The sequence below is a fragment of the Ursus maritimus genome, unplaced genomic scaffold (genome assembly GCF_017311325.1).
Source record: "Ursus maritimus isolate PB19 unplaced genomic scaffold, ASM1731132v1 scaffold_16, whole genome shotgun sequence".
Taxonomy (NCBI): Eukaryota; Metazoa; Chordata; class Mammalia; order Carnivora; family Ursidae; genus Ursus; species Ursus maritimus.
The window spans coordinates 43870906-43895183 of record NW_024424008.1 but is presented as its reverse complement, the minus strand read 5'-3'; the positions used below and the strand labels follow the sequence as shown (position 1 = coordinate 43895183).

The following is a 24278-nucleotide window of genomic DNA, read 5'->3' as shown; positions in this document are numbered from 1 at the left end:
TGTGTTTTCTTTTGCATAAATCAGTTTACATCTTGTTGAAGGATATACAGACATTAATATGCACATATCATAAGCATAATAACACAGATTGTTGGGTAGATAGAGGGATGGGTAGATAGATGTGTAAAAAATCAAGCAGAGTAAAATATGCAAATGACAAGTATTACAGATATTCACTGTATAAGCTTTCGACTTTGCTTTATATTTAATATTTTCATGATAAAATATTGCTACGATATAATGAGAGGATATTATAAATACTGGTATGCAAAATAAATTTGACAATTTGCATGAAGAATGGACAATTTCCTCAAAAATTTAACTTGTCACCTGTAGTGCTTTTAAAACATTCCACATATTTTTTGACACTCCCTTCAAAATGTGGTGCCTAGTTCCCCTCCCCTTGAATATGGGCTGGAATTCATGGCTCTCTTCTACTGAATAAGAAAAAAATAGGAACAGGGGCGCCTGGGTGGCACAGCGGTTAAGCGTCTGCCTTCGGCTCAGGGCGTGATCCCGGTGTTATGGGATCGAGCCCCACATCAGGCTCCTCCGCTAGGAGCCTGCTTCTTCCTCTCCCACTCCCCCTGCTTGTGTTCCCTCTCTCGCTGGCTGTCTCTCTCTCTGTCAAATAAATAAATAAAATCTTTAAAAAAAAAAAAAGAAAAAAATAGGAACAGCCATTGCGGTGTCAGAGGCACTACACCTTCTTGTTTGATCTATCTGTTGGAGCATCTGCTCTGGGAAAACCGGCTGCCATGTTGCCCCATGGAGAGACCCCTGTGGTAAGAAATGGAGGCCTCCTGCCAACACCCAATGAGGAACTAAGAATCCATCCAGTAATCACAGGGTGAGCTTGGATTTGGATCTTCCAGTCCCACTGAAGTCTTTGGTTGTCTGCAACCCCAGTGAACATCTTGACTATAACTTCATGAGAGACCTTGAGTCAGAACAACCCAGCCAAGCTGCTCTTAAATTTCTACAGACTCTTTGAGATGAACTTTATGCACTGTGGCCATTCCAGAGAACAATATGATCCTACTTAAGATAAGGTAACTTTATGCTGCCCTATGACCTAAAACTTCTAGGTCCTCGGTATATATCCCAACTGAATTCTCTTGAAGGACCAGAAGGGGAAATGTACATTTTTCTGTGGCACAAGGAGTGTAAGCCAAATGTGTGTTCGTCAACAAGCAACTCAGGAGGTATAATGAATATATGCTTGTTTTAAGCCCTCAGTTTTAGTACAGTTTTTATGCAGCAATAGAAAACTAGTGCATTTAAGCTAATAGAAGAGACCAGAAAATCTGAATAGTCAAATATGTATTACGGAAACTGGATCCATTAACTAAAACATCCCCACAAAGAAAACCCCATGCCTAAATGGCTTCACCTATGAATTCTTGCAAATATTTAGTGAGGAGAATTGACACCGATCTTGTACAAACTTTTCCAGAGAACAAATAAAAAAGAAATATTTTCTAATTCTTTTCATGAGACCAGCATAACATGCCAGAGTCCTTCCAAGAAAGGAATATTGGATCAAGCTTGTTCTTTTTTGTAAATATAAATGCAAAATCTTTAACCAAATTTTAACAAACTGAAACCACCAAAAAAGCCAAGAATGTAATGTAGAGCAAAAGAAGCCAGAAACAAAAGAGTATATCCATATGATGCTGTTTCTAGAAAGTATAAAAGAAGACAACACTAATGTATGTTATTAGAAGTTAGCATAATGATTACCTTTTGGGAAATGATATTTAGGAAGGAGCACAATGGTGGCTTCTGGGGTGTTAGCAAGGTTCTATTTCTGGATCAGAAGAAAGTTTATTAAACTGTGTGCTTATGATATGTGCATATTAATGTCTGTATATCCTTCAATAAAACGTAAACTGATTTAGGTAAAAGAAAACACATACATACAAACCAATAATGAGCATTTGGCAAAAACACACACAATGAAAAGATACAGAAATGGGAATGTAGCAAGACTAATGGGGACTGGAAAAGATAAAAATGGGGAATAGAACAGACCCTGTTCCCAACCGGGATCATTACACTTAGCATACCAGGCAGCTCTGAATCAGAGCTGGCCTCTAGCCTGGGGATGGAGAGAGAGGCAGGCCCAGCCTGAACATTTGTGATCCCAGGAAAAAGAGTTCAAATAGAGGCCCATACACCATTATATCTAAACATTTTAAAGTTATAAGTCAAGCTAACAAACTGTTAAATAAAATATGTTCTGTCTACCTTGACACACAGAGACACATACACACCCTCTGTTGAATTTAGAATCCCCAGACTTCCCAGATCCCTTCTCCCCAAACCCCCTAAGTCCCACATTGCAAGAAGCCTCACAGTTGCATGTGTGGGCCGCCCACGACTTTTAATTTCAATCCAAATCCCTACAAAAGCCATTTCTCAGGCCCAGAAGTCTACACCAGCAGCATGGTCTACCCTTGGGATGAGGAGAAGGCCTGCACCGGCCCTGGAAGCAGGCTGGGGCCACCTTGACAGGGAATTACAGAGTCCCAGGTGCTAGAAAAGTGGCCTACAGCAGGTGCGTGTGCTCTGAAGGGACATGCCCCCTGAGCCCCAGGGACTCTTTGCCTTGTAAGAAGGATACAGCTAAAGGGGCCCAGTGTGAAGGCAAGGTCAGGGCCTCTCTTGCCAAGTCTGGAGACAGTGCTAGAGACAAGAGTGCCCTATGCCCCAGTGTTTGCTTTTCCAACCACCCAACTCCACCAAACTGAAATAGAGTTGACATTAGCCCTACACTTTACAGTTTACAAAGCACCTTCATGTACAATACTCTTGAACAATCCTCACAATCTTGTAAGATTACAACATAATACCATTTGATAGATGAGAGTACTGAACCAAAAGTGACTTGCCTGAAGTCACGTAATCAAAAAAATAAATAAAATGAGTACTACTAGGTCTCCAGTGGGAGACTTTTCCTTCCAAATTTTAAAGGTCATGTTCTTTCCACTATTCACTACTGCCCTTCCCCCATCCCCCAGGTTTCTAGAGAACTGATGGAGGCTTTAAAAAAATTGTAAATAGATGGAAATTGTACATATGTGGCTGAAACATTGTGGGAGAAGACCAGAGGCAGGGAAGGAAATTTAACAGCAAATATAGAGTCGTTTCTGGGAAAGAGCCTGGGGCCGAAGCAAAAATCATCACCGAGACAAAGAATACTATGTAGGAGCAACAATCCTAGCTGGGTCTTGGGGGCTCCACTCCCACCCTAACCACAAAATGAGGGCCTTCAACAGATTTAAGCAATCTCCACCCAAATTCCACACCAATTACATGGGGGGCCCTGGCTCCACAACCCTCTTTCTCTCCACCACCCCACCAAAAATACTTTATTAATGAGAGGGCAGCATAAAGCCACGGGACTCCATCTGCTCGGGGACAATCCAGAGAGAGCAGCCTGGCACCGGCCCCAACTGACACCCGACCCTCCTCCAGTGAGGACCCACTAAGCTATGCCTCCCTTTAATTACCAGATGCCTGGCTCAGGGCCTGGACGGTTATTTAGAGAACCAGTGCCTGCTCCTAGCACAGATCTCCGCGAGGCTGCGGCTGCAGGCACTGTCTGCTCAAAGCCAGCTGCCTGAAGCTGCCATCTCCCCACACCACTGTCCTGGGACCCTTCCTGCCAACTCTGCACCCCGAAGGTCCCCGGAACCATGTCGCTCGCACACGCAGCTGCGGAATACATGCTGTCAGATGCCCTGTTGCCTGATCGCAGGGGCCCCCACCTCAAAGGACTGCGCCTGGAACTTCCCTTGGACCGCATGGTCAAGTTCATAACTGTGGGCTTCCCCTTATTGCTGATGTCGCTGGCATTTGCCCAGGAGTTCTCCTCCGGTAAGTGGCCTCCAAGACCCAGTGTACGAGAGACCCCCCGCTTTGTTTCACCTTTGCATGGGCTCTGAAGTGAGACAGCTCCCACACTGTCCAGCTTCTGTGACTTGGGCCTGGGCATTACCCAAAAGGCAGGCGATGCAGGGGTTAAGGGCACCAGCAGAACAGAGGCACCGAAAATTCTGAAAATCATTTCCCAACATTTGGAATAAAAAATATTTAGTTTTAATCTCAGTATTTCATATATTTTATATCATTGTAATAGTTAAACTTTTATTTTGATTTTCATATGGATGAGAGAGATTGGGGCTCCATAATGTTTTCAGGACATAGGACCACTAACGGTCCTAGTCAGCCATGCTTTAGACAAGTCTCTTACCGTCTCAGCCTTCTCCTACTCTGCCCCTCCAAGGCTTCCGATTTGAGGACATATGTTATGAGCCTGACAAATCATAGGTGCTAAATAAATCCATTCCTTCTTCTCCACAGACCATGGCCACACACGCAACCATGAACAAACACACATGTCTGTTCTAGGTGCTAGATTAACTCAGCAAATTTCCTCTGTTAAAGAAGAGGTAGACTTCTTGAGAAGTGGGATTTCTGGCTTTCTTTTCCGGCTGTGCGAGTAGCTTACTGTGTTTCCCAAGGAGGTACATCAACTGCCTCTTCATTCACCCACAAGATGGAGAGAACCATTGGTTCCCATTTCTGCCTCTCTCTAGAGAATGACGGGAAAACAAAACTTCCCCCCCCCCAAGCCCACTTTCCTTTCAGCACAACCTGCTCACCCTTTCTCTTGATGTGGGCTCCGAAGCCCAGCAATTAACCCTCTAAAGTTTAGAACCTCAGAGATGTCAGTCCTCTCAGGAAGGTTTCACCACCAAACCCAGGAGTGTGGGGCGCCCCCGCTGCCTGGCTTCTGGGAGTCCAGGGGGAGCTCTGAGAGGAAAGAACCCACATCAAAGGCCCGTCACATTGGCAGCCCTGAGCCAAACAGACCTGTGGCGACTCGGCAGTGCGGGCCCCCAGAAGCCGGGGCCTGGGACGGAGAAAGTGCCTGCCAGATACAGAAATTGGCAGAGCCCTGGAGGCAACCCCCGGAAAGCTCTCCGCTGGTGAATCCCGGGTCCCCATTCCTCTGCTCCAACTCCAGGCTGCCTCCAAGCTCTGTTCCTGTTCCAGGGCCTCCCATCCGCTGCTTCTCTCCCAGTAACTTCAGCATCCGGCAGGCCGCCTACGTGGACAGTTCCTGCTGGGACTCGCTTGTTCACCACGAACCCGATGAGCTTGGCCAGCACAAGATGAAGTCCCTGTGGCCTCACAAGGTAGAGTGGGCGGGGGTGGGGCCGGCCAGAGCCACCTCGAGGTCTTCTCTCTGTCCTCTTCACCTCCCGGCCTCCTGCTTTTTTTGTGTTCGTCATTGACTCTCGTGTTTCTTCAAATGTCCGGTGATCTTTGGTCGCCCGCTTTTATCTGATTGGAAGCTTCATGCCTGTGGGTAAGGCTGGCTGACCAGCCCTCTGATTATAATGAAGCCTTTGGGCCATTTCATTGGGAAAACCTCAAATATCGGTGTGTGTAATCCTTTCTCTTGGGCCGGTTCCCAAGAAGAATCAATGGATCCTTAATCTGTGCCGAGGGAATGGGGTGGGGGGGGTGGGTATTAAGCTCGGCTGCCAATCATCTAGAACTCAGCTGTGGGTCTCAGCACTCAGTATTCACTCAACCAACATGGCTCTCTGCGCTGCTCCCCTGCCCTCAATGAAGCCAAGCGCAGAGGCACTTTGGTTTAATGTCCCCAAAGAGTGAAGCACAAGCCTCTGCCAGGGGATGGAAAAGACAGTCGCTTGATAAGTGCGTCATGTTATGGGGAGGATCTGTGGGTCTGTTTTTTCAATATTCCTGTTGGCAGCCCCAGCTGTTCCCCCATTTTAAGAGGTGCCTCATATCTGCAATTCCTGAGTCTTTCTGGCTCTGTGGTGCAAAGACAGCTTGCTTGGCCTGCTTCACCTCCCCATCCCACAGGCTGCTGTGTCCTAGCATGCTACTGCTTTCCAGTTTGCAACCTCTTATGGCTCTTGTCTCCTGTTTCCCTTGTCCTGATAGAATTAGGTCTTTTTTATCCCTTTATTATCATTCTCGTGGGGCTTCATGAGGGAGCAGAAGTCATGTGTGTGTCCACTTCACCATGTTGAGTCAGAGGTCACTCATGACATTTTCTGGTTATGACAGTTTACAAGGCCTCCAAAGGCCACATGGGTCTGGAACCCAGACAAAACCAGAGACTTAATGGAAAGAGTTCATGGGGGTCTCTGTCACTGGAAGTGTTTAAGCGGGATCCAGATGGCAACAAGGTCAAGATTTTGTGGATGGGGTTCAAATGTCAGGAAAGAGTCAAACGGTCTGACAGGATGGCCTGAGCGCTCTTTAACCCAGACTCTCTGGCTCCACTTCAAATCCACTGACACAGAATCTCCTGGGGTGAAGTTTATTTTCAAGAAATGCCATTTCTTGAACAGGAATGAAAAGGTTCTGATTTTCTCTAGTGGACTGGTGTAGTTTTCCTAACCTGTCTCTAGTGTTTAGTTCAAAAACACACAACACACCTTTTTCTTCTCTACCTAGCTGCAACCAAATATGCATCCTCCCTCTTTTTCTTCAAACTCTCCTCTAAAATAAAAAGCATCCCTGCTTCAGGAGAAGCTATAGTCAAGTAGTCCTTAAGGGAATAAGCTTCAAAATCAGACTGCCTAATTCCCGATCCTGCTCCCCCACCCACGAGATGTGTAACCTGTCTAGGTCACTTAACCTTCTCGTGCTTCAGTCTCCTTGTCTATAAGAAAGAGATCTTACTAGTGTCTGCCTGGCAGCACCCTCCTGATGGTCAAATGAAATATGCATGTGAAGCACCTAGCACAAATGTAGCTTCAAAAGCCTATAACGAAAACAGTTTTTACTGTGGCCAAAATAGTGGCTGACATCAGGTATTGCAAATTGTGCAGCAAATTGTGTAGTTGAGGACACGAGACTCACACGTACCTAAGTGTCAGCTTGTGTACATGCATAACAGAAGTAGCCCCCAAAGAATTCCAAGACAGTCCCTGATGGTGTCATTTGGCATGACCATGACTGCAGAGGTGAAAAGACCACCGCACAGGAGAGGAGTCGGGGAAGGCAGCATGGAGGATATGGGATTTGACCTCTTCCTCTCAGCAATGTTGGGGCCCCTGGCTGGGCTTTGAAAGCTAACAGACTCTGGATGCTTGGTGATAAAAACTTGGAGCAGTCAAAGAAAGAGAGGATGATGGAGAATGAAGATTAAGGATGAAGGTCACTGTTTCCCAGGATGTGACGCCGTGACCACTGCTGGCCATGATCTCTGGTTAGCGACCCAGGCTAACATTCGTGGGGAACAGGGGGTGTGTTCTCGTGTTCTCTCTCTGTCCCCCTCTCCCCTTCTTTCTACCTTATTCCCTCCCTTCTGTCCTCCCTGGGGTCCTACGCCCCTACACAGACCCAAGATCTGAGGAGTGGAGCCGGGGAGCAGAAAGCTCCACCATCCCTTCTCCTCTGGGCTTCGCTATATTCAGCCAAGTCAGTGGACAGCCTTAAGTCCTGGGCCTTTGGTGGCTCATTCCCCACACTGCCTCCCCATTCTGAGGCAGGAAGCAGGGAATGAGAGCCCCTCACTCAGAGCTCTCTCTCTACAAGGCCCCTGCACCCTGGGCCTCCCTCTTCAGCTCACTGTCGCCCCGCAGGCCCTCCCCTACTCCCTGCTGGCCCTGGCTGTGGTCATGTACCTGCCCGTTCTGCTGTGGCAGTATGCGGCTGCGCCAGCCCTCAGCTCAGACCTGCTGTTCATCATCAGCGAACTGGACAAATCCTACAATCGCGCCATCCGCCTCGTGCAGCACATGTTGAAGATCCGGCAGAAGAGCTCGGACCCCCACGTTTTCTGGGATGAGCTGGAGAAGTGAGTAGCCTTTCCCGCCCCTTTCTGAAGGACTCAGCTGCACGTTAACACGATATCCTTGCAGGGTCATCTTTAAACTGTCCTCTATACCATCCTTCTCAAGAATCCGAAGTGTTTAACACACCGTCTCACTCACTTTCTATCATTTCTCCACGGGGAGGAGAGACAGGACTCTTCCTTAGTTTACAGATGAACACCCCAAGTCACAAAGGGGCTAATCTCTCTGATGTACTACTTTCACATACCATTCCCCCACTCGGAACCTCCCCCCACACCTCCAGAAAAAGACCCAAATTCTCCCAAGTATTTTTCCAAGGCCTTCTACACACCGTCACCAACTACTTCTTCACACCTCTGACCACCAAGTGACAGAAACCTCCCACTCCACCCAGGCGGTCTCCTCCTCTTCTCCTGAATAACCATTCATTCACTGAAGCATTCATGCATCCTTCACTGCATCCCAGGTGCTGTTCTGGAGCTTCGGTCCTATCAGTGTGTGCTGCGTGTGTTGGGGGCAGGGGTGAGGAGGAGACAAAGCTACACCTACCCGTATGGGGCTCACACTCTACTGAGGGGAAACAGACAACAAATAAACACAACACATATGCACATTATATGGCAGAAGATAAGTGGTACCAAGGGAACAATGTAAAGCTGGGTGAGGGTGTCAGGAGCTGGAGGGTGGTGGAGTGGTGCAGTTTTAAATCGGGCAGCCTTGTAATGAGTCATGGGACTTTACATCAAAACTGGGGATGTACTGTATGGTGACTAACATAATATAATAAAAAAATATTATTATAAAAAAAATAGGTTCAGGGACGCCTGGGTGGCTCAGTCGTTAAGCCTCTGCCTTCAGCCCAGGGCATGATCCCAGAGTCCTGGAATCGAGTCCCACATCAGGCTCCTCTGCTGAGAGCCTGCTTCTTCCTCTCCCACTCCCCCTGCTTGTGTTCCCTCTCTCACTGGCTGTCTCTCTCTGTGTCAAATAAATAAATAAAATCTTTTAAAAAATAGGTTCAATAAAACCTATGATAGACAAATAAATAAATAAATCGGGCAGCCAAGGGAGGCCCCAGCAAGAGGAGGAGCATTGAGCTGAGACGTGAAACTATATTCTGTCTCCTGTTTGTGCACATACTCGATCCTCCGAAAAAAGTTCCTCTCCCGTCTATCTTTCTGAACTCGATCCTCCTCTTGAAGCCAAATCCAAGACAGTATTCTCTGTAAAGGTTTCTGAACACTCTGGCTCATGCCTACCTCTCCCCTAACTTGAACAACTTCGTGGTTTGTGTCCATCATTTTAGCCACAAATCAAGCATAATTTTTATTTCCTATTTGCAGATCTTATCTGCCCCTTCCCCACAAGCCAGACCGTAAGCTCCTTCAGAGCAGAGACTGGCTTACAGGTGCCTGAACACCACAGCTCTCAACCAATACCTATTGGCATCTTTATTTTTATAAAATGGATGGATGTGGTTATCTAGACTCCCAGTCCAGTGCTAATTTAATAAGCCCATTGCTTCCTTGAGGACCGCGTTTTAGCTTGAAGGTTTAGTCTGCTTTGCTGGGCAGAAATCCAGTGTGATCATTGGTTATTCACTGATCATTCACTGGGTAGACCACATTGCACTCATTCATTGGAGAATGAAGATACACTCACACACCTCTTTGGGGAGAGGAGTGGTTATGCTCAGGGAAGACGGATTTTCATGTGAGCCAAGAATGCCATGTCGGACACACAGTTTCCATTACTTCCCCGCAGGGCTCTCTCAATATATATGGTTCTAAATGGTCTGTCCTAACCCTGCCTCCTTTCTTCCCCTGCCCAGGGCTCGGAAAGAACGATACTTCGAATTCCCCTTGCTGGAGCGGTACCTGGCATGTAAGCAGCGCTCACATTCCCTAGTGGCTACCTACCTCCTGAGGAACTCCCTCTTGCTCCTCTTCATTTCAGCCATCTACCTGTACCTTGGCCACTTCCACCTGGATGTCTTCTTTCAAGAGGAATTCAGTTGTTCCGTCAAGACAGGGCTGCTTAGTGATGAGACCCACATGCCCCATCTGATCACGTGCAGGCTGACCTCTCTGTCAGTTTTGCAAATTGTTAGTCTCTCCAGTATAACAATATACACCCTGTTGGTTCCAGTGATAATATACAACCTCACGCGACTATGTCGATGGGACAAACGACTCCTATCCATCTATGAGATGCTCCCAGCTTTTGATCTCCTCAGCAGAAAGATGCTGGGATGCCCCATCAATGACCTCAATGTGATCCTTCTTTTCCTCCGAGCCAACATCTCTGAGCTCATCTCTTTTAGCTGGTTGAGTGTCTTATGTGTTTTGAAGGACACGACCACCCAGAAGCACAACATTGACACAGTGGTCGATTTCATGACATTATTGGCTGGCTTAGAACCCTCAAAACCTAAACATCTCACCCACCGAATAGGTGATGAAAACCCATAGTTAAGAAACCATGGAGCAAGAAATTTTATGGAAAAGTAAAAATCTCTCTCCTTCTTCACAAGCCTCACACACTAATGTACAAAAATACCCACTTTAGAAATGCTAAGTGTGGATTCAGCTGAATCATCTGTCCTGTTTTATGTTTTCCTAAAGGTGAGAAGATAAAATCAACGCATGAAAACAAATCTGAAAGTTAGAGCTGAAGAGTCAAAGAACTAAAAAATTAGGTCTAGAGCATTCTATGAGGATAGGGGGGAAAAAATTAACCAGAATTCTAGACATTCTGCAAGGAAAGAAAATTCTAAAGGCTATTTATGGAGGCATGTTCTTCTCTGTATATTTACTCCACGGCCCTTCTAGGTACACACTCAGCTCAACCCAAAGAGCATGTGGGGCAATCTGCCAAGTGAATAAAAATGTGAAATCCCTGGAAACCCTGTGGTGTGGCCTGAAATCCTAGGAATTTGCCAGCTTGCTTTGTGGAAGTCAATGACCTTGCCCAGACCCTGTGTGACCCACAGAGTGGGTCAGAAGATAATGATGCAGGAATTTATTATCTGCTCTTGGGGGTTAGGACAGCATAGAACAAGGTCAGGGCCATGTGTCCGCTGTGGGGGGAGCTATGGTGGTTTTCATCATCTAAACCAGGGACTCACTTCACCAAGGGCTGGGATTATGGGCTGTGGACTCCTTCACTGCTCCTGATGGGCCCAGGTGTCCTTCTAATCCTCCAGGGGATGCTATACCTCGTCCACTTAAAGCCAATCACTGAATAGCAACCACTTAGAACTAAATGGGAATGACAGTAAAGTGCTGTTGAGCCCCTTCTCTCTCTTCTCTGACTCATTATCCCATCTTAGCTTCTAATTTCCATTTCTATGTCTGGACTTAAGGGAACCTTGGTCTGACTTCAGAGGCCCTGCTCAGCCCACAATACCATGCTGTCTCTCATTGGGTATTTCTTTTTAGAGCTGCGTATTTCTTCAGAGAATTTTTGTATAGGCCATGTAGACCCTTCCTCATATAGGTAAGCAGAAGAATTACATTGCTCCCATGCTTCTCACGATGCTGAGCCTTTGAATGTGCTGTCTCCACTGCCCAAGATGCCCTCCTCTGTTCTTCACTGGCCGGCCACTAGCTCTCCTTCAGAGTCTGCCCAGCCATATTTTCTTCAGAATGGCTTCCTATCTCCTCCCCAGTTCCCTAAAGATGTGCTGCCATATCATTCAATACCTACCTCTGAGATAAAAGTTATTACACTGTATTAATACTGCCCGGTCTTTTCCTCTTAAATAAGTTTCCTAAAATCTGTGTCATAGTGGGCACTAAATAAATGTTCTCCTGAATAAATAAGTGACTGAATGATGCTTGACAATGTTACATTGTTTGAAGCACACAGACCCAGCCCCTAAATAATTTTGTACAAAAAACACTTTGTGCACAAAGATGCACTTTACAGCAACTGATGACCAAAAAGCCAAACAACATGGAAGCAATCACGTAAAATTATTATGCCATAACTAGAATATTAAGCATCTGTTTGAAATTATGGTTATAAAGCAGTCATAATAACACCACGAAATGACTATAATAATGGTAAGTGAAAAAAAAAAGGAAACATTGTATTATCTAACATACATAAAAATGCATGAAAGTATTAAACACACATGTTAAAAGCGGCTCACCCTATGTGGCAACATTATGGATTTTTAAAAATCTTCTTTGTACTATATTTTCTAAATATCTAAAACTTGCAAACAGTGTTTTACATGTTGTAAGGAGATGTTTCTAATGATGAAAAATAGTATTTGAATGCAAATTCCACTGAAATCCGTTAGCCAGAGCAGCTTGAAAACTAAAGCAATGATCACACTTTCCCTCCCACTAGGTATGATACCAGTATATGGAGAGGATCAGTGAAAATAAAGTCAGATCACAAAGCCTGCAAGGACAAAATACAGCCTGGGCAGCAAATAAATCATGCAGTTGGCAAACAGATTTGAAAAAAAAAAAAAGACAATCTCTTCTTATCACTCGATTATCTTTTCTCAGGTTCCAAGAACCAATCTGTACTAGCAAAGGTATGACTGTGGATATTTTGTAGGCTGAAGATATTCTTGGCAGTTTCCAAAAATGATTCTGTTATGGCTACCTTGCATATGTTTGTGAAAGTACACTGGCTTCCTGAGGAGTTGCTCTGTTAAAACCCAGCCAAGTCCAACAAGGGCAGCTTTCAACATGGAGGGGCATAAAAGGACTTTCCCAGGACTTCTCTGGGTTAAAACCATTTTGTCAGACCCTGTTACTATTTTTTACAGTTATCAGAAATGACATACTTGGGTCATCAATTCTAAACCTCTCTTTTTGAACTCGGTAAGTTAGTTCTATCCATTAGCGGTACATTTTTCCCCAGTAACTTGTTTTCACTATGTACGTAGTTTCCTTAATTTCCATATACAACTCAAGAAGTCTACATTTTGAATCTTTAACTGTAATTATATTTTACATCAGTAAGAGTACCTGACAACTTAAAAGCCTCATTAGCCCCCATTCTAAATAGGATATCCAGTTTTAAACGGAAAAACCTATGACGCAGAGGCTCACTCAGCTAGTTAGTGGCATTGCTGAAATAAGCAGGGATACAAGCGTCGCATCTTCCAGACTCGAGCCTTTACCAGTACTGCTTCCTAAACAATTGTCTACCCTCTTTGTTTGATGATTTTAGATAGACTTTGGTTACAAAGTTAGCGCTAAATAAATACAGGTCTAAGTCCAGAAACATACTTTTGGTTTCGTCAGGGAAACGTTTACTGAGTGCCTACTTAGTGCTGGCATGTTATTAAAACCGCGTGTTAGATCTTGTCTTCCCTATTAGATTCTAACCTGGGGCGGCAGAGGCCTTTTTTTCTATTCACTAGTGTCGTCCCGGATCCTAGTAAAATCACGGTCTAATAAGCTCTCCAGAAACCTCTCTGCGAGCTGTATTCAAGAAAGCCGCAGTCCCAGCACTTGCGGCCAAGTGCGTCCCACGATGCGGGAAGAAGTGTGGAAAACTGGCACTGAAACGCAGTGGGCTGGGGGAGCGCGTGTGAGATGCGCGCCGGGAAGACTTGGTGGGGGGGGAGGTGTTAGGCGTGAGCTCCACAGACTTCAGCTAAGCACACTGCGCGGAGTGACGGAGAGCTGACTCGCGCCACCTTTAGCCCCCGCCCCTCCCCGCTCCCGGCCGCCGACCTGCACAGCCGCGACCACCTCAGACTCACGGCCCCGGAAGTTACACGCGGCCGGCGCCGTTACGTAACTTCCGGGCAGGGCTTACTTCCGAGACAGACGCGGAAGTGCGGAGAGGCCCGGGGCCGAGGTCGGTTGCCGGGCTTGTGGCCCTGCCGTCCGCCTTGGGAACGTTCTGGAAGGATAGAGTCCTAAGAGGCCGGATCCCGGCAGCCCAGACGAGACGAAGCTGGCGCTCCTCGGCCTAGGAGCCGATGCCGGCCGCGCGCTGGAGGCCCCGTAGCGGGGCCGGACCATGAGCTTTCTGGGTGGCCCGGCCTCTTCGCCGCGGGCCCCGCTGCAGTCCAGCAAGGCCAGGATGAAAAAGCTCCCGAAGAAGAGCCAGAACGAGAAGTACCGGCTCAAGTACCTGCGGCTGCGCAAAGCGGCCAAAGCCACGGTGTTTGTGAGTCTGGCCGTCGCTCGGCGCTTCTCCGCCTCTACACTCCTAATTCGCGACATCTTACCCCGCACCGTTCCCCTCCCAGAGTGGCAGGAACAGCAGTGTTCGCTTTTGCAGTACACGTTACTTCTCGTTAGCCTTGTGTCCTTGGACAAATTGGGTAGTTTCTGTACTCTTCCCTTTCCCGACCCGTGAGAGCCAACTGCCTTTCGGAGTTGTGAAGATTTAGTGAGGACAGTGACGTGCTTGGCACCTAGAAGAGGTGCCCATCAGTTTCAGCCACTGTCGTTCTTACTGCAAAACTCTTGGAAAGGCGTTTGAGTCTCAAGAGAACCCTAGAGTGAGGCATTGTTGTTAAAAATGGCAACACTGAAACCCAAAGAGATGATTTGCTCAAGGGCACTGTGTCAAAGCCCTGATTCCAACTTCAGACACCCTGGTCCTAGTTTCTTTACTACTTCAGCTACACAGCCTGTTCCCCAGCAGCTCAGCATAACCGACCTCTTCCCTCCACAGACACGTGAAGCTTTCAGTAATTTACCCCCCTTCCAATCCCTTGAGTCTCTCAAGTATTTCTGCTGTTCTTTTATTGTAGAGGCTCTGTTTTTATTGAATACGTGAACTGGCATGCCAGCCACAACTTGTGTTGCAGTATTCTGGCTTGCTGGAGCCTGCCTCAGTGCTGGGCAGTAGGAAATGGAGTCCTCAAATGTGCTTCCGCGGCTGAATCACCACCTTACCTCTTCCTTCTACCAAAAGCTTGAACATCTCTCAACTTTTTTGGAAACATAAGGGAAGATTTGAAAATTAGCACATTTTTCCAAAAGCATTTATTTAGTACTTGCTGTGTGGTCTGGAGAGAAATGAAGATAGTAGAATTAAGAACTTGATACTTCATTGGCCATTCCCTTTCTTTTATCCCCTACATGTCAGAGGTACCTAAAGTCTGAATATTCAGAGTTTGAAGTCTCACTTCTAGAACATCCAGATGAGAGCATTCCTTTACAGCTGGTGCTTGGGAAACAGACTGAGTCAGAAAGATGATACTTGAGTACACATAAGTAGATTATGAAGTTTAAGAATTTTGCATACTTGAGTTGATTTTATTCGTCCAGTTTTTCTCTTTAAGATTCATATTGCATGAGATGCTTTGGGTTAAGTTGGTTTTATAAGCTTCCCAAGAGTCAAGGCACTTGGGAACAGACATTTCTCCTATTCATAAGGATTAAATTTAAGCATATATGGATTTAAGCAATATGCCCTTTTCTCTGCCAAAAGCTACCCTAATTAGGGTGATCATACATATCTTGGTTTGCCTAGGAGACCCTAGTCTACCATGCTGCACTGGTATAATAGTTAATAGCACCCCCTTTTCACTCAAATATGCAGTTTTTATAAGTTATGTAATTACCCTGCCCATAGTGGAACTTGATTCTACATGTACCTGTAGGTCTTTTTAACCGTTTTCTGCAAGATAGAGTGTCTCATCCTTCTCATCCAGCAACACAGACTTCTTTGGTTTGAAATATAGCTCCTCTTGGGTTGCCTGCATGGCTCAGTCTGCTAAGCACCCGACTCTTGATTTCAGCTCAAGTCATGATCTCAGGGTCGTGAGATCGAGCCCCATGTTGAGCTCCTCGCTGGGCATGGAGCCTGCTTAGGATTCTCTCTCTTTCCCTCTCCCTCAGCCCTTTCCCCCCATCTCGTTCCTGCATGTGAGCTCTCTCTCAAAAAAGAAGGAAAAATACAGCTCCTCTTCCCAATGTAATACTTTGATCTTTTATTCTTTTTATGTGATTATATCCAAAAAATTTTCTTAAAGGAAAATGCTGCTATTTGTGATGAAATTGCTCGTCTGGAGGAAAAATTTCTTAAAGCAAAAGAAGAAAGACGGTGAGCTGCCTTCATTTTGTGTTCAGAATCACATTTTCAGTGATTGATATGGTGTGACTGTTCTGGGAATTTTTCTCTTGTGGAATTTTTGTGCCTTTTACAATCCATTGGCTACTGATCAAGTACAGAATAACTCACAACTTCTAGTACTGGCTCCCATTTACCCAAGTCGTGTTGGACCCTGGGGTTGAGACAGCTCCTCTATTCGTCTTTCTAGCACAGCCCTCTTGCCATATCTAATGAGCTGTCTTCTTGTAACTCCCCAATTACAAAAGAGAAGGGATGAAAGAAACTGCCTCTCCTTCCACAAATACTCAATATGTACTACTTTGTGCAAAGCACAGTGGGTATATATAAAATATATACATAAGCAGGTCATGGTATGTGCCCTTTGGCAGCATAACACCTTTCAACATCAAGGGAGAGGAACCCTGTTGATGCAAGAGAGAGAAGCTACAGTCCTTATCTTGGGCTCCTTCACGTATTGTCCTCTGGAGCTTCATTACTCCCTGGGCCCAAGAAGAACATTATTTTTATGAGTGTAATAATCTTTGTATATAATTCTGGCTTTTCTAGTACTTGAGTAAAATACGGAATTGAGATGAAACAGAAGTTCACACCTCTGCTCCCTTTCCTTCCCAACCTCAGGTATTTGCTAAAGAAGCTCCTCCAGCTTCAGGCTCTAACCGAAGGGGACGTACACGCTGCAGCTCCTTCCCACAGCTCCAGTTTGCCCCTGCCTTATGGTGCGGCCAGCTCTGTGGGAGCTATACAGGGAGCTGGGTCCATTTCTGGGCCCAGCACTGGGGCTGAGGAGCCATTTGGGAAGAAATCCAAGAAGGAGAAAAAAGAAAAAGGCAAAGAGAACAACAAACTGGAAGGTACCTTGGGGAGAGGAAGGATATCACTTGCCCCAGAGGCCCAACAACTAATGGCAAAGACCTGGAACTAACTGGTAGACACACATGACCACAGATGTACTTAAACCCTCCTTAGGCATCCCTAATAGCCCTCAGAAAGCAAGTGTATTGGAGCCCGTTTGGGTGGAGGAATTCTAGACAGACCTGGTTACATGTAAAGGGAGCAAGGTCAGGCCTCCCCCTTCTCCCACAGCCCCAGCTCTCTGGGTTGCCTTCCGTTCAGTCTTTCCTAGAGGCAGGGAAATGGGCTAGGTGACCTTTTGAGCACGCGGATGGCTTGGGAAATTTCTGATCTGATAGATGAATTAAGAGGCCTTAAAAAGTGCAAGCCTTTTGGGTCCTCCGAACAAATAACAAAATTAGCCACTGCCAGGTGGGTGGGTTAGAAAGATACTCTGGGCTTTGGGGGAAAGTCCCATGTGCCCATTCAGTGAGTTTATAGAACCAGGATTGGCTTATTGCTCTTAGCATTCACATGTAAATATTCCCCTTCCCCTCAGCATTGGGAGGGGCCTAAAGTGGGTGACCCCAGATTTGCGTTTCAGTTCTGAAGAAAACATCCAAGAAAAAGAAAATGGAGGGAGGTGCTCGCAAGCTGGTTCAGCCCATTGCCCTGGATCCCTCAGGACGGCCTGTGTTCCCCATCGGACTGGGGGGTCTAACAGTATATAGCCTGGGGGAGGTGAGTGAGACCAGCGATACATAGAGAGGAGAATCAGAAATATGGGAATGGGGTTGAGCCTTCCCTCCCTGTTCCCATTAGCCGCAGCCCCTTGCTGATCCAGACCAACCCCAGAAAACCGCCAGTCCCTAGGAAACCAGGTCAGTTTTGTCTGCTGCCCAGCATACACACTTTCTCTCTGTGATTCGAGTCACTCTCTGCAGCCCCAAAGTGGTCTTAAAGGCTACCACAGTACACCGGACTCCTGAATTCTCCAGCGACCTCAGTCGCAGTTTGGGGGAATCTTTCTTATAGATCATCACCGACCGACCTGGCTTCCATGATGAGAGCGCCATCTACCCCGTGGGCTACTGCAGTACTCGAATGTATGCCAGCGTGAAGTGCCCAGACCAGAAGTGTTTGTATACCTGCCAGATCAAGGATGGTGGCGTGCAGCCTCAGGTATCCACTCTGTGAAGAACCACTGTTTTTTTTTCTTTCTTTCTTTTTTCTGAGACCCTTCTCTGTGACAGCCACTTAAGGGGTATACCTGTTTTGACACTTAGAGTACGTCCTGTGTAATAACCATTTGGGTAACTCCAAGATGCAGAAAAGCAATTGGCCCTAAGTCAGACCTTTGTCAATAAGAGCTTGAACCGGGATTTGAATCTGTCAGTCTGGCTCTCATACTGACGCCCTTTCCTTTGAACCCTGCTGCTTGTACTGTTGCTATGGTGACTGTGAGGCTGAGCAAACCTGCTTATTTGCGACGTGCAGGCATATATACCAGAACGATGACTCTGATAGTCTGCCATTTCAGGAAGGAGCAAAATGGAGGTAGCAAAGAAGCTGCATATTGGTTTCTGATTGCACACGCTCCTAAGGACCTGGGAGACTTGAACCTTAGTCTTAGGAAATACCTTTGTTCATCCTTCCCACTGCTGTGATTCAAGGCAGTTCCTTTTCCCCAGCCATCACCTCTGATCACTGGGAAAAAATAGACCATTTTCAGAGTTCCAGGCTTCACTGTCTGATGATGTTATAGATCACTGGAAAGTTGGGTAGAAGGAGGTAGAAGAACCTTTGAGCAGAAGCTGAGAGCCTGCCTGATGCATGTGGATAATGGTGCACCGCTCGTGTCCTGGTTAGAGCACTGTTAGGTACATGTGAGTGTTCAGATGACATGGCCATTGCAGGAGTTCTGTTTAGAAAGTACTCTAACGGAAAGACTCATAGTGTAGCAATATACCATATTTTTTTTCTTTTTTTTTTTATTATGATATGTTAGTCACCATACAGTACATCATTAGTTTTTGATGTAGTGTTCCATGATTCATTGTTTGCGAATATACCATATTTATAACAAATTTATAAATTCAGTGCAAATGTAATCAAAATTTAATAGGATTGTAATGGATATTGACAAGCTGATTCTTAATTTCCTTAAAGACAAACTGCTGAAATATTTTTGAAAAGAAGAGTTTGTGGGGTTTTCAGCTTCCTTTTTTTTTTTTTTTTTTTAAACTCATTAACCCCTCTGGACATTATTTTCAGATACATCGTGAGTTTCAAGTCTTTTTTTTTTTCCAACTGACATGGAGTGATATCTCTAGTGTACATATAATGCATATAATACTTGAGTGTGCTTCCAGATGATTCTTTTTCATCTCTGTTTATAAATGCTAATAAGACTTCTAATTACTTTAGCTTTATAGGATGTTTTACCCTATAAGTTAACAGAAAATATAGAAGAGTATTTTTATAATCTTTGAGGTGAAAGCTTTTCTTTAGCAAGGCATGAGATATAGGGCCACAAAGGAAAATAGTAACAGATTTGACCGTTAAAAATTTAATGAATGACAAAAGACCCAATAATCCAAGTTAAAACTCAAGCAAAAAACAGGAAGAAAATATATAACAGTGGATTAGTATCCAGATAAAGTGCTCCTGGGGTCAAATATAAAAAAGAATTAGATACAACAAGTATTTTATAGAAACAGTGCAGATGGTAAGAATGGACCTCATTAGCAATTAGGGAAATGCATATAAAAAGGTCTTACTTTGCTCATAGGCAAACAGCAGAAAGATTGATAATATTTAGTGTTGGCCAGGGTATAGGAAAACAAGTATGCATTAGTATGAGTGAAAATTTTCAGTGTTTCAGAAGGCAACTTGGCAATATCAACGAGTTTAATATGTGTGTCCTTTGACCCAGAATACTGTTAGGTATTCAAGTATTTACTAGAAAAATGTGGAAATGTGAATAAAAGAGTTACATATAACAATATACATTGTGGCATTGTATGCAATGGCAAGAAGTTAGAAATAGCTGAAATACACACCAGTAGGAGAATGGTTAAAAATCAAGGTTTATCCACCTTGTGTGATATTATGTAGCAGTTACAAGAATGAAGTAGAATTATACATACAAACAGGGAACACCCTCCAAAACCAAAATAGGAGATTTTGGCCTTTTATTTGCTCTTTGTGCAAAACAGAATAGCGCTGCATACAGTATAAAAGATTGGAATTGACATGACTAGTACCAAATAAGAGAGCCATCCTGGAATATCTGAAGATAATTGCTTGCGGTTTTTTCTTGCATGGCTAAGAAATAAATATAAACAATCAGTATCTTCAATTTGCAATGTATGTCATTGGTTGAAGTAACAAAACCACTGACTAAAACTCGCAAGATAATTATTGACAAAATTGAAAGAGCTCTAAAATTTGACACAGTAAAATTGAAGTTCAAAGTGCAGAAGAAAACTTAACAGCTGCAGAAACCATACTCAGTAAAGTAGATTTTGGATTCTAACAAATGACTAATAATGCACATGATTGCTTGAAAATATACAGAAAATAAATTAATCCTGTTTGGAATAATTTGATTAAAATAAACATTAAAAAGCTGGGTACTGTTTGGTTTGGGTTAGGTTTGGTTAGGTTTTTATTTAAATTCTAGTTAGTTAACATACAGTGTAATATTCGCTTCAGGAGTAGAATTTAATGGTTTATCACTTACATACAGCACCCGGTGCTCATCGCGAGTGCCCTCCTTAATCCCCATCACCCACTAACCTCCTCCCCACCCCGCCCACTTCCCCTCCAGTAAACCTCAGTTTGTTCTTTCTAGTTAAGAGTCTATTTTAAATGGTTTGCCTCTCTCTCCTTTTTTTTCCCCTATGTTTATCTGTTTTGTTTCTTAAATTCCACATATGAATGAAATCATATGGTATTTGTCTTTCTGACTGACTTATTTCGCTTAGTATTATACATTCTACCTCCATCCATGTCATTGCAAATGGCAAGATTTCATTCTTTTTGATGGCTGAGTAACCTTCCAGTGTGTGTATGTGTGTGTGCGTGCATGTGTGCGCCCGCCACCTCTTCTTTATCCATTCATCAGTCGATGGACATTTAGGCTCTTTCCATAATTTGGCTATTGTTGATAATGCTGCTGTAAACACTGGGGTGCATGTTTCCCTTCAAATCACTATATTTGTATCCTTTGGATAAATACCTAGTAGTGCAGTTGCTGGGTCACAGGGTAGCTCTATTTTTAACGTTTTGAGGAACCTCCATACCGTTTTCCACAGTGGCTGCACCAACTTGCGTTCCCACCAACAGTGCACGAAGGTTCCCCTATCTCCATATCCTTGCCAACACCTGTTACTTCCTGTGTTGTTAATTTTAGCCGTTCTGACCAGTGTGATGTGGTACCTCATTGTAATTTTGATTGCATTTCCCTGATGATGAGTGATGTTGAGCATCTTTTCATGTGTCTGTTAGCCAACTGTATGTCTTTGGAAAAATGGATACTGTTTAACTGAACTTTATAGAACACTGGTCAAGGAATTGAATTTGTGAAATAGAACTTGTTACAGAAATATTTTCTTCGCAAAAATTCATTGAACTTATAGAAAACTGGTCAAGGAATTAAGTTGGCTAGATAGTGTTTGTTAAAAAAAATACTTTTTGGCAAAAATTCCTCAGTATTAGTATAATTTTAATTTAAGGGGTTTTTTTTAATAGTCAAGATATTTTGCAATTCAAAAAATAAATGAGGCTTGCAGTAAAAATGGCCTGTGTTCCTTCTAGATATTACAAAGTAAAGCTAGGACTACATGATCTTATTTTATCTCATATATTTCTAAAATACCATCTGTGGGGCACCTGGGTGGCTCAGTCGGTTGAGCATCTGACTCTTGATTTTGGCTCAGGTCATGATCTCAGGGTCATGAGATCAAGCCCCATGTCAGGCTCCCCCTCAGCAGGGAGTCTACTTCTCTCTCTCTCTTTTCCTCCCTCCCTCCTTCCCTCTGCCCCTCCCACAACTGGTGCTCTTTCTCTGTCTCTAAAATAAATAAATCTTTGAAAAATATTTTAAAATACCATTTGTATTTGTACTTAGTAGATGTAAGTGGATGGGAAAGGTATGTAACAAATGAAGTGTTGACCACTGGAGAGCAGTCAAGCAAGGTATATAGAACTGAAACAGTCAAAGGACTTTCTGTGTTTCCTTGCACTCGTTTGAATTTTTAAGCACTCTAGGAAATTGTGCCCACCTTCTAGTATCATGTACATTCCGCTTCAAGATCTAGAGTGAAGAAGTCGTTATAGGAGTAGTATGACTTTCTGCTACTTCCTCCTTCAAGGCTGATCTCCTTGCCCTTTGATCTTTCTCAGTTTGAAATTGTTCCTGAAGATGACCCCCAGAACGCCATCGTCACCACCTCTGCTGATGCCTGTCACGCAGAACTGCTCAAGGCCATAAGTGCTGCTATGTAAGTTGAAGCTTGAAAACAGTCTAAAGAGATCACTTGTGGTACAGTGAGCCTTTCCTTGTGTTTAATGTCTGGAGATCCCATATTTATAGAAAGCTATCCTGCATCCTTTATATTTCTTACCAGAGATCCTTTGGATTTCTCCAGAGTACCCAAGTCAAGAAAGTGTGTTCTCTGCCTTCCTATCCACAGTCCATTCTTAAACCCATTCTCATCTCCCTCTCCACTTGTAAACTACAAATCCTCCCTCTCCTATTTAGGGGGAAACTAATGCCCAACCTCCTTCCATCCGGAGCTGACTTTTTTGGGTTTTCTCATCCAACTATTCACAACCTGATCCAGAGTTGTCCAGGAGCTCGAAAATGCCTCAAGTAAGTGTGGTCAAATCCATCCCCTTGAGAGAAACACTGTGATGAGTGGCTCAGGGACATAAGCCAGCAGCTGCTGCTTTGCTCACACTCACGCTTGCTGAGCCGCTTCTGTGTGCGGGGCGTGCTTGCTCCTCAGCCTGTGTACCTCAGTGTTAGTCCTCTTCGCCTCAAGTGAGCAGGAGCCAGTACCCACAGTACTCAAGTTACCGTTTTCTGTGAGTCCCGTGATGGCAAAAGGGTTGGGAAGTCCTGCAGAATAACGTGTCCCTAAAGACACCAGTCTTCTCTTAGTTTCTTCGTTAATGTGATTTTTAGATACGTATGGAAGCAACGTACAGGAGAAAGTACCTGATCTCTCCGAAAGTAAGAATGGGTTATTATGGCTAACAGACACCCCTTACCACAATGCCCTTTGATCCTGCAGTTACCAGTGGGTGAAATTTGATGTGTGGAAACCCGGAGACGGGCAGCCGCCCCAAGGACTGCCAGAGAATGATGCAGCGATAAGCTTCGAAGCCTTCCAGAGACAGGCCTTTGGTGAAGATCATGGTGACCCCGTTCTGCCAGGTATCTTAATTTTACCTTTCTGGCTTGAAAGTGGACTGCTTTTAGGCCGCCCTCTACTCTTCATTCAGAGTTGAGTACTGCAAATAGCTGGGCAGTAAGTGGTGGAAACTTCACTGCCCCGACCACGGAGAGTCCCGGGTGCCAGGACCAGCTGGCCTGCCGGGCTCCCCAGCAGTGCTGGCCGCATCACGGAGCGGCCGGCTGTCAGGGTAAGGCAGGGCCCACGGAGAAATTGGCCTTTCTCTTTTTCTAACCTAAGTAAGACGCAAGCTGAGCTCCAGGGGAGAGTCTACTGTGCAGGACTAAAATTTCAAATGAAGTGAAGGGGACCAGATCACGGCCTTGGTCCCACCTATGCTCGGTGGATTCCCCTGCCCCGGATGGGTGGAATGATCAGGGATCTGGCCTTGGATCATATAGGAAGAGCTCTGGACGGGAAGTAATAGATTTAAAATTTCTCACTCTCTCTCTAATATACTGTATAACCCTAGGCAAATCAATCACTTAATCTATTTTGGCCACAGTTTTCGTCAGTGTAAAAGTTAAGTTTCTGTCCTGTCTTACCAAACAAGGGCAAGATTCGGCCGACAGGTGTAAGGGTGTAGGGAATTGAAAGGACATCCATGTGTCTGATCAGTCCCCTGAGATTCCCAGGCAGCAGTGGAACTGAAGGAATTTTCTTCTTCAGGATCCTTGGACCTGCCAGAGCTTCAGCCCACACCCTTCGTGTCTTCTTACCAACCCCCATTCCTGACACACGAACCCCTGGTGGACACTCACCTGGAGCACCTGAAGTCTCTGTCACAGTGCAGCCCGACCCCGTCTTCAGATTGAGCAGGAGGGGGTCGCACACCACGTCATCTAACTTAAAGTAAAATTCTGAGTGTGGAAGAAGGCAGCGGTTCAGGAGTGAAGGAGATACCAACACATTTTGTCATGGAGGCTCCCGTGGTGACAGTGTTCCCGGGGAAAAGCTTCAGCTGCTTTATTTTTAGCAATAAATTTCTCTTTACAAATCTGCTTATTTTCATCTTGTTGTAATCAGGATTTTTTTTTTTTTTTTTTTTTTTTTTTTTTTTTTT

The 24278-nt window shown here is 44.9% G+C and overlaps 2 protein-coding genes across 2 annotated transcripts; both read left to right on the top strand.

The window, feature by feature from the left end:
- The first annotated feature begins 3140 nt into the window (after positions 1–3140).
- Positions 3141–10324, top strand: PANX3 (pannexin 3). The gene is made up of 4 exons (XM_008688238.1): positions 3141–3882; positions 5065–5207; positions 7641–7855; positions 9685–10324. Exons 1-4 carry the CDS (start codon positions 3702–3704, stop codon positions 10322–10324), a joined length of 1179 nt encoding a protein of 392 aa, XP_008686460.1. The 5' UTR covers positions 3141–3701.
- A 3308-nt stretch (positions 10325–13632) lies between these two features.
- On the top strand, positions 13633–24212 carry TBRG1 (transforming growth factor beta regulator 1). The gene is made up of 9 exons (XM_008688240.2): positions 13633–14000; positions 15820–15890; positions 16539–16771; positions 17356–17492; positions 17787–17933; positions 22161–22258; positions 22519–22629; positions 23054–23196; positions 23885–24212. The coding sequence occupies exons 1-9, from the start codon at positions 13851–13853 to the stop codon at positions 24028–24030; spliced, it is 1236 nt and encodes a 411-aa protein (XP_008686462.1). The 5' UTR covers positions 13633–13850; the 3' UTR covers positions 24031–24212.
- Positions 24213–24278: the final 66 nt, after the last annotated feature.